The sequence below is a fragment of the Crocuta crocuta genome, unplaced genomic scaffold (assembly GCF_008692635.1).
Source record: "Crocuta crocuta isolate KB4526 unplaced genomic scaffold, BGI_CrCroc_1.0 scaffold207, whole genome shotgun sequence".
Classification (NCBI taxonomy): Eukaryota; Metazoa; Chordata; class Mammalia; order Carnivora; family Hyaenidae; genus Crocuta; species Crocuta crocuta.
In genome coordinates, this window is record NW_027531996.1 from 3,622,899 (window position 1) to 3,638,014 (window position 15,116).

The 15,116-nt window shown below is 52.7% G+C and overlaps 1 protein-coding gene across 1 annotated transcript in view; it reads right to left on the reverse strand.

Moving 5' to 3' along the window:
* Nucleotides 1–15,116, reverse strand: part of PLXNA2 (plexin A2) — a 186,129-nt gene that overhangs the window by 22,065 nt on the left and 148,948 nt on the right. The window contains exons 12-16 of the mRNA XM_077775120.1: nt 12,188–12,339; nt 5,969–6,086; nt 4,023–4,159; nt 2,934–3,101; nt 2,697–2,790 (exon numbers count right to left, since the gene is read on the reverse strand). Of these exons, the coding sequence (XP_077631246.1) occupies nt 2,697–2,790; nt 2,934–3,101; nt 4,023–4,159; nt 5,969–6,086; nt 12,188–12,339 (669 nt within the window). The remainder of the gene's footprint in view (nt 1–2,696; nt 2,791–2,933; nt 3,102–4,022; nt 4,160–5,968; nt 6,087–12,187; nt 12,340–15,116) is intronic.

Consider the following 15,116-nt stretch of genomic DNA (forward strand, 5'->3'; position numbering starts at 1 on the left):
GAGCCCTCCGCCTCCACCCCACCCCCCCCCCATCTTCCTCTGTGCTCATTCCGGCTCCCTAGCCTGGACTCCTCTCTGAATAAGCAAATCACTCCCAAACAAGCAGGCTCTGTTTGCTAAGTGCCCGGTGCTGCATCGGCACTTTATTTGCCAAACATTCCTTGGGGTTTTGTGGCCTCTGCCTTGGCCCTTCCCACTTCTCACTGGGGATGCTTCAAAACAGAGAGGCAAGAGGTAGACCCAGAGGGCTGAGGATGCCCTGGGGCCCGAGCGGGACTTCTGTCCCCAGCACTCCTGACAGAGCTTCCGACAGAGAAGGCGCTGGGCAGAGCTCACCACCGTCCCGTCGTGGAGCCAGGCGCCTCCTCTAGGACTGCCAGCCTGCCCTCCGGGCAGGTCACTACCGGGACTGAGGACCCCCAGCTCTCAACAGGGAGCAACTATCACTTAACTCCTTGAAACACGGAGGGAGGCACGGTGGGTGGGCTGGGGGACTGTTGGGAAGAGTCCTGCCCAGGGGTGCAGGGGTGCCCTGGTGAGGGTGGAGGACGCTTAAGCCTCGGTCTTTGCAGATGGACGTCAGCTACAGGGAAGGCCTTTCCAGACCAGTCTTCTCTTCTAATGGCTTCCCCTGGGGACGAAGGCTGCAGGCTTTGGAGGTCAACCTCGCAAGTCACATACTTGCTCTGTACGACCTTCACCGTGTCTTGTACTTTCTGTATTTCTACCGCTGTGACATCGGGGGCCTTACCGACCTGGAGGAATTCCCCTCCCAAGATCAGCCAGTGCCCAGAGGCTGCAAACAACAGGCCTGCCTGCTAGTGCATGCCGTTCTAATGCAAGCCCATCAATCGCGAGCCCACACCCCTGCCCACCTCCTTTCCACACTCGGAGTCACCATCCACCATCCCTACTCCCCACCAGGCCGGGTACCGGGCAGAGATAGCCCCTGTGTCCCAGAGCCCTCGGACCCGATTCCGACTGGGCAGCCCTAAGCCTGTTTACCTTGCCTTCGTGGTTCCTTCCTGCAGGGGGAAGGCTCTTGCCACAGTGCCCTTTTCTCCCCTTGCTTCGAGCCCACCCTGGTGCTTCCCCCGTGGTGTGGAAGCCCCCTTCCTTTCGGATCTGTGAGGATAACAAGCCATCTCTGCAACGGCAGTGGCCTCCTGTGCTGTTGGCCTTGCCACACCTAGGCAATAATGAAACCTTTATTTGAAAACATGCGCCTAATTTATTTAGGGGTCTGATCCTTCCGGGGTATGAGCTCACTGTTCCCATTGCCAGCCTTCATCTTCCTTCCTTCCATTTAGTCTTTGGGAGTTTGACAAGGTCGTCTGTGGGCTACTGGGAACAGTGGCTTCAGTCTGGAAGTGAAGTGGGGGCAGAGACCCGCGGATCAGGCCCTCCACCTGGGATAGGGAGGCATGTGCTCTCTCGCAGCCCAAAGAGCTGTGACCGGGGTGGGTACTGAAGGTGTGATACAGGTATCCCTGCATGGCTGCCATGACGGAATGTCATAACCAGATCACCAGCATCTCACGGGGGCTGGGGATGAAGAGCTCAGGCTTTTGGGATCTAGTTGCCTCTGCCCCCAGCTACCTTCATGGCTGGGGCCAAGCCATTACTCCCTACTGGCCTCAGTTTCCTCAGCTATAAAATGAGGGGGTTGGACCTGATGATCCCTGTAAACTTTCCAGAGCTAGCCTTCAAACGCTGGGTCATTTTGTGCCTTTCTGTGTTTCCTCAGGAAGCCTCCAGCATACTGGGGGCCTGTCAGGGAGAAGAGGGTAGATAACAATGCCATCTTTCTTACCTTCTATCACAGCTACTCAATCCCCCGAGGTCAAAGCAGTAATGATAGCAATTCTATGAAAAATAGTGGCCATAATAGCATCTCCGGGACTATAATTATGAATACTGTAGTGTTTCAGGAAACATTGGCTAATAAGACTGAGACGGAGCTACTAGAACTAACTAAAAAATGTATAATGACACTTCAGACATTCTACTTTTATGATAGGGAATGTCTTTAAAAATCACAAAAATCCATAGAGAAAAAAAGATTTAGTGACGTGGCTCCACATGGAGGAATAAAGTAAAATGTTCAACTGATCATCTTCGTAGTCGGGATGGGACTAGGCACTCGCAGTGACTGCTGTTTACCCAGTGCCAACCTAGCGCCCGCCAAGAGCTTGGCGCTACAGATCTGCGAGGAGAGTCTTATCATTAGCGTTCACCCAAGCAGAGAATAGGGGATCACAGAGGTTAAATGACTGGATCGTGGCTGTACGACTAATGGATGGCAGCGCCCGTCTTTCAATTCAGAAGTGTCTGCATCTGGAGCCAGACTTTCTTCACCCTTTCCCACTGCTTCTTACCGGACCTCAAAGCGAACATAGCATGAAACAGGAGGCCTTTTGCTTTGTCTCTTAAGCTTAGAAACCGTTACATTTCTATACTCATTGTATCGCCTTCTGACGAGAAATGGTTATGCTGTAATCGTAAGAGTCCTTGTAAGGTTCAGGGGTTTAGGGCCCTGATTCCAAGCTCAGGGTCTTGAACTACCTTTCTTCTCCCATAGATGGGTACTCCAATCCACCTGATTGCAAGAGGGAGCTAACGTGGACCTCATCACCTTGCAAACCCAGATACATATCTGGTTACAGGGAGGGCCAGGCAGACCGGTGGTTACTTACGTTGACAGATTCCTTGCCATTAAACTTGACTCGGACCCTGGGCTCCTGAATGACATCCAGATTGAAGCCTGTGATGGTCAGGGGTGTGTGGCCACTGGGAACAAGCAGAGGCTGGGTTAGGCTCAAAGTCTTCTCAAACTGCTACCACCTCAACCCCTGGTCCCCTCACAAGGCACACGTGGCTGGAGGGGTCATGTCGGGTGGTGGCTGGGCATATCCTTCCCACCTCTGCCTCACCTGGCAATGCTCCACTCCGGCTCAATGCGCTGCACCCGGGGGTCATCTATGTACTCGAACTGCAGGTTGTTATCCACACGGGCTCGGTCGACACTCACAGAAACGGGGACTGGGCCCAGTCCGTTGGATGACGGGGGTGAGACACACACGATCTCATTCATTGACCGCCTGACCAGGAGACAGCAGGAGGGTTGGAAAAAAAGGCATTGGCAATAAGGAGTGCTCTTTGGCTTCAGAGGGGATTTTCCTCAGTCTGAGGGTATGTATGGCCCATGAAATGCTCTGTTCTTTCATTCTCTACATGATGGAACATATCTCTTCTGGGTGTATATCAGTACCTCTTTTTACTGGAGATCAAACTCTGGTTGGACGAGGGATGGAACACATTGAAGAAGGGGATTAGACAACGTGAGGAACAGATTGGGGCTTCATGAGCTTTGGGTGATCTTTTCTTTTCTGGATTTTTCTAGAATAGGCTAGTGAGCCACAGTTTAGAGTCTGGTCAGTCATTCGATGAGTATTCACTGAGCACCAACTATGCAGAGAAGTGAACACACAGTCCTTGCCCTTAGAGAGTTTGTCATCCAAGGAGGAGATAATTGGATAATACTGAGCAAGTTGGGTTCTCACCCATGGATTCTCTCAGGATTCTCTACATCCCCAGGGCTTCATGGGAATATCCGGCCAGTAGCAGGTGTCTGGGTTTTTATGCACAAGAGACGCCCTGAAGTGGAGTCTGTGTGCTTGCAGAGGCCTGAAGCCAGGCAGTCTCCGTGTTTCTCAAGTCCCCATAGCGGTGACCTAATGAATGCTCAGTCCTGATTGTGGCTGGAGAGTTTCTGGGAACTTCCCCACCAGCAGCTCTCATGGCCCTCATTCTAATTATTTTCAGAAGTATCTCGCCCCTAGATACATTGACTAGGGGTCTACATTGCTATAAACTGGGTGGTGGGATGGATTTCTCACAGGGACTGGAGTGGTGTTTGGGCTCAGGATGTAGCCCATACACCATAGGAGTGAAGGGGCGGGCACCTGCGTGAACACGCCTCACATGTACGGCCTTCTTGTGCTCCTCTGAGCCCATCTCACCCATAGAACTCGCAGGTCTGGTTGCCCAGGTACACGGCCACGCTGCTGCCTGCCCCGAGGTAATGGCCCGTGATGGTCACCATGGTGCCTCCCGATTCTGGTCCTCGGATGGGGCTGAGTGACAGCACAGATGGGTTCTTTGGGGAAAAGCAGAGAGATGATCACATTCAGGTTTTGGCCCAAGGGACCGACCCATGCTGGACATAACGACCAGAGGAGGGGCTGTGTCCCTGCTCAGACTGCAGGTACTTGTTCTGCCCTTTCTAATCTCTTCTCCTGGAGTGGAGCCCCTTTCTAAGAAGAGGCTCTGGGCATGTCCAGGGAAGGCAGAAGGACCACGTTTTAGAATTAATTAACTCCCTGGGGAGTCTCATGCTCATAACACCAATGGGAAGGCAGAGGTAACACCGACTAATCTATCAATTAGTTTACAAATTGAGAGTGATTTGAAAATGCTTCTCTATTTAGAGCCTGTACTGATTTTTTTTTTTTGGCACAAAATTGATAAGGTTGAATAAAGCATCCTTGTCTGGATGGGGCCACCAAGGGGCCAAAGTCCTCCATTAATGGTCCCTGCACATGTCCTATCCCTTCCTAAGCATGTGAGGGGCATGGCCAGGGGCCTCGTACAGAGAGCTGTCAGTCAGTGTTAGACACAGCTTTCCCTACCTTCATCAGGAGGATGGCCCATTGATGGCCAGGACTTCCTAGTAAACTCTCTAAGCCGTACAATAAAATCTGAAGCTTGAAAGAAATGTCATCTGGCCTACAGGGCATCAGGCAGCTGACCTAAATCAGAAAAGAACTACTCCTGTCTAGAGGGCCAGGGAGGGGAGTGCAAAGTGCTTTTAACTGAGTAACTACACTTGCATGAGTTCTGGTCTGCATTAGTCATTCACTGTCCACTGGCCCTGAAGCAAACTTCCAGGTCATTTTGGGCTTTTGTTTGCTCCAATATCAAGAGAGGAGGGCGGGCTAAATATCTCTACAGCTCCTCCCAGCTGGGACATTCTACAGTATTCTCTCCATCCAGTCTTTCTGTGATTGCGGCTCACATGAGACCCTGCCTGTCCTGAATCGAAGACAGGAGGCTGGCGGCAATTGGACAGTGGTACTCTCCAATCTGAGAAAAAGATGGCTACGATAAAAAGGCAGAGATGCCAAGATAAGAAGGCAGAGCCTGGAAAACCTAAAACACGCAGTAAAATGCTTTAGAGAGAATAAAATTTTGTGGTCTAATGATTTTTCAAAACTCTTAGCAAGGCTGGTTTGACCCCATCTGCTGGTGTTAACGCTTTTTAATGAAGAACTCAATGTGGCAATACAGGAAAGTGTGTCGGAAAAGGGACGCCGGGGCCCCAGAAGCAAGTTATTGATTCAGCGGGAAGACAGCCCCAGCAGACTCCAGGGCCCCAGAAGCACGCTATCGATCCAGGAGGAATACGGTGCCGGCCTTCGTGAAAGCCCTCGTGATTCTACGACCTGCCGCCTGAGCTTGAAGAGATGTTTTCAGGTGTGAGAGTGTGCATAGGCGCCTGACCACACCATCACACGGAGCGACTCATCGTACACCCTGCTCGCATGGCCCTGCCACAGACACACGTCCCCCAGGATTTGAAGCGACGTCTCTAAACTCCCACTTACAATATCCTTGTAAGAAAACAAAGCATGTGGATAAATATAGACCTTTTTAATTAGGTCCCTCAGGCGATCCGCCCTCATTAGGCTGGAATGAGACAGAGATATCACACTGGAAGGATAAGGGGCGGCCCCTTTCTACCTTCCCGGTAGGAGCCACTTTCTAAGAAAGACCTGATTTTGCCTTATTTAGAACTCTGGTCTGTGAATCTCTGGCGTCGTCAGTCACACGTCCATCCTACCCCTCGCTTGAGGGTGGGTGTGGGAGAAGTCTAGAACGGGCTAGGAGCCCGCAGCCCAGTACTCACCACAAAGGTGTACTGTTGATGGGACTTGGTCATGAACTCTGGCTTACACTCGCCAATGCACAGGCGCACGGGCCCGGAGGTGGTTCCCACGAGGGCGTGGCCCATCTCACAGACGATCCTGAGGAGAGAGCAAATCTCCCCGTGAGAGGCCTGGCCAGAGCCCCCATCCCTGCCTGTACTGCTCGTCTCCCCTCCCCCACCACCCCCTACTCCAGTCCCATCGAATGACTCATCACACACTTGCACGGGTGCTGTACCAGGACTCAGCTCGCTGAGTAATGTGCTGTCCCTTTCTGGGCTTCAGCCTCTCCTCAGTTCAGTGAGAAGCTGAATGAGATCACCTCTCAAGTCCGGTGTGCCTCCAAATGCTATGCGGCCTCATTCTCTGAATCAACATGTATTCCCAGTCCTCCCAGACTGCCTCGCACTGGGTAGCTACCCAGCATCTGTGGAATAAAACCCAATATCCAACAGAAAGACCCAGGGGCAGTAATTTAGTGTTCTTTCCTGTGCGACAAGCTCAAATTGCAAGTCTCCCTAAAGGAGTGAGTGAGGGCCTGTTTGCCAAGGTGATTCAACTGTGGTTTGTTTCCTACAGTGAGTTTTAAAAAGGGAAGAGATAATCTGATGAGATAGCGAATGCCCAAAACAGGAGCTCCCCGCCAAAGGGAGAAGCGGAGACCTGTGGCAGCAGGAGAAGGGGTGGGTGGCGGATGAGTTCATTAGGACAGCAGTTGACACTGGACTCCACTTAATCAAAGTCTGAGTGTACTAAGCCGGTGGGCGAGGCAGTGAACCAGCCGTGGGGCTGGAAGCCACGTCTCACATTAAGAGGCTAGGTAGCTGCAGGGAAGAGGGGATGCGGCGTTTTCTCTCATGAAGTGCAGATCAATACCCCCAGTGATGACCTCCCTGGTGCCTGAGATCAGTTACAACAAGCACATTTAGAGACCGGTTGCCTTGGCCACAGCAGCCTTCTAGAAAGGGCGGGCAGCTGGGGGGATGGGAGAGACGGAAGAAATCGGGTTCTCCGGGGGGTCTCTCCTGCTTGGAATGATAAGGCACAGGGTCGTACCAAGCTGGGCAAAAGAGGACCCAGGGACAGAAGAAAGAACTTTCGTTTCCTCCCAACATCATGTAAGAGTTCCAAGCAGTCTGGTGCCCTGGTCGGTTTGCTCAGTGGGGAGTCAGGAAAACAGACCCTGGAACATGCTGGCACCATGGGGAAGAACCCTGCCTGACCGGAGGTGCTTATCGCTACAGCTTCTTGAGGAAGGAAGGTAACTGAACAGAGATTTCATTTCGAGGTAATAAAACTTGCATTAAACAAATACCCCGCACGCTCACACACACACAGCGTGCCACAGATCTCCACCTCCTTCATAACAGTTAATCCCAAATAAGTACTTTAACTCCTGGTGAATATTTACTTAACATGCAATAACTGTCTTATTACGTTTAGCATATTAGATTCAACAAGAAAGTACTGAATGCACAAGGAAGGATAGTCTCCCTTCCCTTCCTCTATGAATAAATAAATTAATTACAAACCCAGAGTAAAGCTGATAGTGATGATCAATTAGTATTTTAAACATAACTATCTTCTTAAACCTCATTAGCAGAGCATTTGAGAAGCTTAATTTAAGGTACTGTGTGTGGTTATTTTCATGCTGCTACCTGCTCGGAGTATCAAATCTCTCATCCCGTTTCCTGGGCCCTAGCGCCTGCACTTATTTGGGGTCCCTGCCCTCCTGCAAACCATGCTCCCCCAGCCCCCTGCCCCTGAGAGGCTTCAGAGGAGAATCTGTCATCCATTGCTGGAGAAGAGGAGGACAAAGAAGAAGGGGGAGCAGATCAATCTCTTTCCCTCTCTTCTAATCTCGGCTTTCTTGTCCCTCCCTCACCACCCCGTGGACACTCGGTGCTAGAGACATCCTCCAGAAGAAAGGAAGAAGAAGACATCATGGCAGGCTGGATATCACGGAGGGAGGAAATAAGAGAACGTGTGAAGGTCATGGGCATACTTTTTCTTCCTGGGGCTCAGGGACCTGTCTAGGAGAGGACAAGGCCTAGAATGGCCCATTCAACTCTCTCTGTAGGGAGTTGATGGCCTGGAGCCCTTTTGTACACCGTCTTTTCTAGAACGTTTTCTTACTCGGGGCTCATGTCCCAGGAGATAAGCTTTACATATCAGGGCCCTGGGAGAAGGGGGACGGATGGGAGAGGAGCACTGCCCAAGTGTCCGAGGCTGAGTGCCCGCAGCTGGCTCTGAGTGCCCCACCTGGAAGGGCATGATGCAGGGGGGCAGGGGCTGGACTGTGGTGAGGTGCCAGAGTCCCACCCTGGGCTCCCTTCTTCGGCACTGCGACTGCTGCCTCTCTCCACCCGTGGAGTGAGGTTCACCTCCACCTGTGAGTGGGGAGCGGGCAGTGGGCAGCTGTGGGCTGTAGGAAAGGGAAGAACTGGGAGAGAATCTTAAAGAATCAGGAAGCACGCGGAAGAACCCCAGTGACCTCTAACTCTCCATCCTTTTATTCCCGGGCCTCTGGGGCTTGCACTGAAGGTTGGAGAGGCACCCTTGAGGTTATCTGTTATAGGTATTTGTTCTCTGAGCTCAGGGAGAGAGGAAGGTAAGGGAAGAAGCAAGGGAGGCTGCAGGGAGTAAAAAGGGTTATCCTGAGATTCGGTACCTTAATAATAAGAGCTACAATCTAGGAGCTGTGATCACAGCAGGCACTGAACAAAAAAGGATCTCGTGTCATCTCAAGCTCCCCAGCAGGGTGGGTCTTGTTAACTCCATTTTATGGGAAATGAAACTAAGGCTCAGAGATGCTATGTGACTTGTCCACAGCCACAGCAGCAGAGCCATGATTCAATAATCCAGGTCAGCCTGACTCCAAAGCATGTGCCTTTGGCCATTCTACTCTACTGCTTCTAGAATGAATGAAATGTTTTCTGAGTGTTTTGGGGAGGGGGTGGGGGGACACAGTGGCAATGCTGGGGTTCAGTTGAGGCTGTTGGGCTGTTGGGAGTGTAGGGGTGTGGGGAAGCGCAAGCTGGGCTCCTAAGACTCTGAGAGCTGACTGCCTGCGCCCCTATCTTCCCGGGTGTTGATGACCGCAGGCAGCGGTGTGTGCACCACTTCCTCCCTCAAGCCTTATGAGTCGGCCAAGTCCCTGTGGTTTGATTTCTCAGGGCCTCCTGCCTTCCTGACCTCTCCTGGTGTCTCCGGCGGCTCTAGGCTCCCTAATATATTATAAGGAGATGGTAGCTGGAGATGCCTACATTTTCCCCTTGTGAAATGAGGAGCTTGACTAAATAACTATCCACCCGCAACCTGTGGAGGTTCAGCTGCTCCCTGGTTGACAGGAAGCTTCTGGAGACACATTAGTGACATCAAGAGACTTCCTAAGGGTGGGAAGTGTGATTCCATGGGGCATAGAGTTGACTCCTCTGACACCCTAAGGATGTCTATTTCTCCATTTCTCCAGTCCCCGGATGCGACATTTGAGAATCTGGGAGCAAGGTGATTTGCCCCAAGTTACCCAGCCCACTCAATAGCTGAGGTCCTGGCACCCAGCCCAGTGCCCTCATCCCACACGTGGTACCACCTCCCACAGACCGGCAGGGATGGTACCTCTCTCGGCATGAGCGTACGCCCCCAAGGGTGGGAAGCGCGTGCATCTAACATCCAGGCAGCCATGACTGAGTTCACAGGTGCAGCAGACAAGAGGGGGCTCTGAGGACCCCAGCGGAGTCCTTCTCACACAGTGTCCCTGTCCTTGGGGGTGGGGTGGGGGGCTTCTGCTCCCATCTGCGTCTTATCACCCAGAAAATGTCCTGTGATGGAATCACCTGGTCCTCCACAGACTGGTGGGGTGCTGATTGCAGGACTAAGTGGGGCCTTTTAACCAACATTAACCTAATTGCTGAGTGATGGATGGTGTGGCACTAACATATGGCGGGCCATTACCGTGCCCGCTAATCCCGCTTGTGCCCGGGACACTGCACTGGCCCGTTCAGCCAAATTCATCTCTCCTAGACATCTGTAATGATTGTGCCTGCTGTCATTGCCTGGGACGGAGGCTTTAATGATGTTAACAAACTCTGAAGCCTCAGGAGTGGTAATGAGCCCGGTGCGGCCGGAAGCCAGGGCCGCATCAGCTGAGGTGTGGAGAGTGCCCGCTCCCTCCTGCCCATGCTGTGCCCCACAGAAAGGCAGCAAGGCTTCCTAGGGTGCCAGGCCACCAGCCTTGATCAGTCACCTCCCCGGCTCCCTTCATATCCTCCCTTGTGGTTTCTACGGGTGCTTTCTCCCCCTGGCCCTGGGTGAGGGTGGTGCATGTGATTCCAAAGATAGAACATTTCCTCACATTCCTGCGGTAATCACAGTCTCCATTTTCTCATCTGACTGAAGCTCCCCCCCCAAGACCCGTGCAGGAGGAATCATGATTTCTTTGAGGGTGATGACTGTCAGAGAGACCAGACAGTCTGCTCAGGCCTCAGGGCTGGGCAGTAGAGCAGGCAGGACTGAGAACACATTTGAATTCCAGATCTTTCCAGATCTCATGAGCTCTCCGTGTCCAGCTGCCCAAGAGTCCGCACTTCTCAGCTCAAAGCCTCACTCACTGAACCCTTTCCTTTGGAGTCCTGTGGCATCTCACCACGTTGGAGACTTGACCTGTGGCCAGAAGCCCAAGGCGTGTCCTTGAAGCCGAGGAGGATTCGAGGGTCTAGCCCAGCCTGGCAGGGCTCTGACCTGCAAGGACTCCGCACACTGTCTGGCCTCCTCTCCCAGATGCTCCTATCTCCTCTCTGGCTTCCCCTCACCCTCATCTCTTTCCTGTAGCCCCAGCCAGTCTTTCCTCCAAGTTCAGTCCTTGCAAACATAAGGGTGTCAGGGGAGGATCCAGTCTGAAGGATTAGAACGGCCCCTTCTCCCCTGAGGTGGTGAGCAGACATCATTGGGGTCCTCAAAGCCTGGGAATTCCCTCCTCTGACCTGACCCTACTCTGGGCCCACATCAGAATCGTGGCCTCCAACCCCAGAGGGTTGTGACGCTTTCAGGCCATTCTTGTCCAGGAGTCTTACCCTATGACTCTTAGGAGATGGGGAGACCCCGAGTGCAAGGCGGGAGACTCGGGCTCCAGCTTTGTCTGGGCCACATGTGCACTGAGTGAACTGCGGAAGCCGTTTCACTTCTCTGAGCCATTTGGCTTCTCCTGCTTTGTAAAGGGAGATCGCAATATCTACCTCGGAGTCCTTGCCAATTAAAAATAAGAAAATGGATGAGAAAGTGCAAGGACTGACAGAAGAGAAAGTGATGTCATTTTTCTGCTTGTTACTAAAGGCTGGGTCTGGGCGGGTCAGGGGGAGGACCTGGGGAGGCAGGGGGTGGAGCTAATGCAGAGAAGCCCCTCCCACAAGCCCTGCTCTCTCTCCCCCTTGCACAGCTGTGTTCTCAGTGGGACCAGGGAGACTTGACCCCACTTTGCATGACAAATCATGCAGAATGATCTCCCTTCCCTTTCTCTTTGGGATTGGGGTGGGGGGAACATCCCTCCTTCCCTGCTCCGCCCCCCGCTTTGTGCCCATCTCCTGCTCACCAACTCCACAGCGGTCGCCACTGCCAAATGAACACCCCAAATTGGAACATATGTCACTTCTGGAGCCCCGTTCGCCTGTCCGCCGCTACATGCCTATTTTCTAATTTCCAGCTGACATTTCCCTTAGTGAAATAAATGAATTTGCTCTGGCGGAGGCCCTGCTCGGATTAAGCTGCTGTCAGAGCCCCATGAGCCAAACAAATTGTTGCCCGCAGCCCACCGTACGGGATGCATTCCAATGGGGGCTGGCAGCGGAGGGGCCGGGGAGACTGAGGAGGAGCCTGGGCTGGGTGGGAACGTGGCTCGTGGCTCGGTGGTGGCCGGTGGGCAGGCTACATCTGGGTGAGAGGCGGGGCTGGGCCAGGAGCTCTGACGCCACAGGAGCCAGGGGCCAGGGAATCACACAGATGGGAGCCTCTGGAAGGGGAGGTGAGGTAGAAGTGGGCCCAGGGAAGGCTTCTGGGGGAAGGGTCCATGGGACGAGGGGGGGGGAAGGGTCCATGGGACGAGAGGGGTGGGCAAGAATCCTGGAGAAGTCCCAGAAAAGGGAAAGGGACAGTCCCTACCCTGAGGTTCCATAGGAAAAGGGCAGGCCAGAGCGGGCTGCACTCACTGCTCAGCGATGATGTAATCCCCAGGCAGGGGCGTGCAGGGCACTCCAGCCACCTGCACGTGGTGGGCGATCTCAGAGAAGTCCAGGCCCAGGTTCACGCCATGGATGGTCACTCGAGTCCCTCCTTCAGGTGGTCCAGACACCGTCAAGATCTGCAGGAGGGAAATGGGTCACAAACCTGCTGGGCCGCAGAGGTGGGACAGGGGTGCCCTTAGCCTTCCCCGAGGGAGGCTGGGGACCTCACGCACATCTGGGACCTGCATGTACACAGCCTGTCTTCTCCACTTTTTAGCCTCTCTAGGGTCCTGACATCATTTTAACACCACTTGATTTTACACTGCTTCCTCAGTTCTTCAGGTTGTTAATTCCTTCAAGCGTTCATTTATTACAAAAATATTATCAAAAAGCCCTGGACGGGAGGCAGGAAATCCTCGTTTGGGGATGAGCTGCCTGACTGTGATCAAATCTCATCATCTCCCTTGACCTCAGTTCTTCTTAGTTGTGAAGGGTGGAGGGTGGAGGGGATCGTCATCTCCACCACCCTGGCTCCAGAGCACCAAGCAGGGCATGTTTGGGAGCTTTTTGTAAACCAGAAGGGGCTCTGTAATTGTCACAGGCTATTATTGCCACTCCTGCATACTGGACACTGTAGGAGGAATGGTTAGTACATAGGAAATCAGGAAGCTTCCCCTCAAGGGACTTCTGGTCCAGGAGGAAGAGAAAAAGGGAGCCATACATAACACTGATGCAGGGCGCACACAGCGGTAAGGTGGATTCGGAGGAAAGCTGTGGGATCCCAAAGGAGTCTGAGATTAGGTACTGCTTCAGGGGCAAGACTAAAGATGGAAAGTGTGTTGGACATGTGCTGCAAAAAAATCCCACGATGTGTGTTAGAACCGTGAACAAATAACATGAGGATTTCCCAAATTTTCCCAGCTTCTCATTAACAAGGATCATTTATTGCGTTCTTCATTTCCTAATTCAGTCACCAAACGCGGTCTCATTTTGCTTGGACCCAACGGGCAAAGGAATTACAGAATCAAGCTCTCCCAAGGCGGAAATGTCTCTCTGGGATTAGATCAGGCTCTCAGAAAAATGCCGCTCTTTGGGATAGAACAGTCACATCCCAGTGACTGAGTTCATCCTGTGTGGCCCACAGTTATCTGAAGTAAGAGGAAGTTAGAAGTGAACTCAATCCCTGGAAGTAGGCTCAGAGTATCTTATACTCAGATTCTCGTACGACTATATATACAGTTGTAAAAAAAAAAAAGTCCAAGGCTCTTTTCACTACACCATAAGAAAGGCAAGCCAGGGAGGGAGGGAGGGAAGGAAGCATGGGCTGGTCAAGGCCAAGAGTTCCCCAGAACCTCCCAGATGGAGTCTCTGGGCAGAGCTGCAGCCTGGGACCTTGTGTGCTTGGGTCACACTGGGAGTCTTCCTTTAACCGTGTTCATGCTGGTGGAGCGCCCAGGGCACCCGTGGAGTCAGTGTGCCCCGGGGCAGAGATGGTAAGACAGTACAATGAAATGCTATAAAAGGTTCTGGAGACCTTTCCCTCCTCCCTGTCCCCCAAAAGGGCACCATGCTCTTCCTGTGCTGTGGGCACAATGACTTGTACAACCACCTTGGCCGTGAATCCCCAGGTGACGGTGGGCAGAGAAGCCCCGATCTTGGGTAGGAAGACGAGAACAGGCCTCCCTCCCTGCCCGGCCGACTCCTGGGCGCTCAGCAAAGTTGGCTGCACAGTGAGGATTCGAACTTAGACCTCCTGACCTCCATCCTCTTCTGGGATTCTTACATGGTTTCCTTCCCTCTTTGGGGGTGGGGGGGATGAACTCTCTCATCTGAGGGTTCATGGTACCCAAGTCACCTTGTCTGAGTCTCTCACTCCCTTTTCTGGGAGTAAAATATCCACCTTAGAAATAAAAATAAACAAGATTCATGAAAGGAATCAAGGGAGGGATAGTGGAGGGGGCTCGGAGGCACCTCTGTGTGATGGGTGTGAGTGGGGGGAAGCAGAGCAATTTGGAGAAAGAGAAGCTGGCATGCGGCACGGGTAGCCCCACAGCCTTCCTGTCCCTGGGGGGTTTTAAAATGGACCAGGACTGGACCTTGGCCACTGCACTCTCCCCTGGTGCTGTTTCCTCTGGAACCTGCCCTGCCCCCCACCAGGCTCCATGAGATGGACCCTTGTTAAGGAGGCCCAGGGAAGGGGATGCTTCCGCGCCCCTGCAGGAGACATCAGTGGGAAAGAATTTGCTTTTAGCCAGTCTGACTGCCGGGGTTCTCCTGTGACCCACATGACTGAGCCCCGCTGGCCCCTCTCAGCCTCCCCCAGCCACCTGGAGGACAAGATCCCACCTGCCAGCAGTGACTGACAAAACTGTGGGGACTGGTTGGCGCTCCTTCCCCCACACTTATTTTTAAAAATACATTCTTTTGCTCGCTGCAGTTAATTACAACCTTTCAGAAAAACTGTGAAACGAAATCTTTCTGGAAAGCCTAAAAATATTTCCATCTTGCAGGTAGCATGTGGGGATTGGATTGTGGATATTAGGCAGTGCTGGCAGCTTCCGCGAGGCAGCTTTCTTCAGCTGGTAAGTCACTGCAGTGTCCCCTTCTGCCATTCAAGGGGTGGGGTCTGAGACATGACCGGGGTCACTTGGAGGGATTGGCAGGGTCCGTTTGCCAGTACAGAGCTGCTCGGAGGCATAAGCCTGCTTATATTGTTTAGAGATGAAGTTTTTTTTTTTTTTTTTTTTTAGTTATTAGCAAGTGTTATAATCTTGGCATGAAGACATATGCCGAAGAGATAGCTAGTTTGGGGTAGAGACACAAGCTTGATCACATCTAAGCTAGATACCAGCTGCTGGCATCCGAACCTGGAGAATCAGTCCTCCTGAGAGAACTCATCAGAACATGCCCAGGG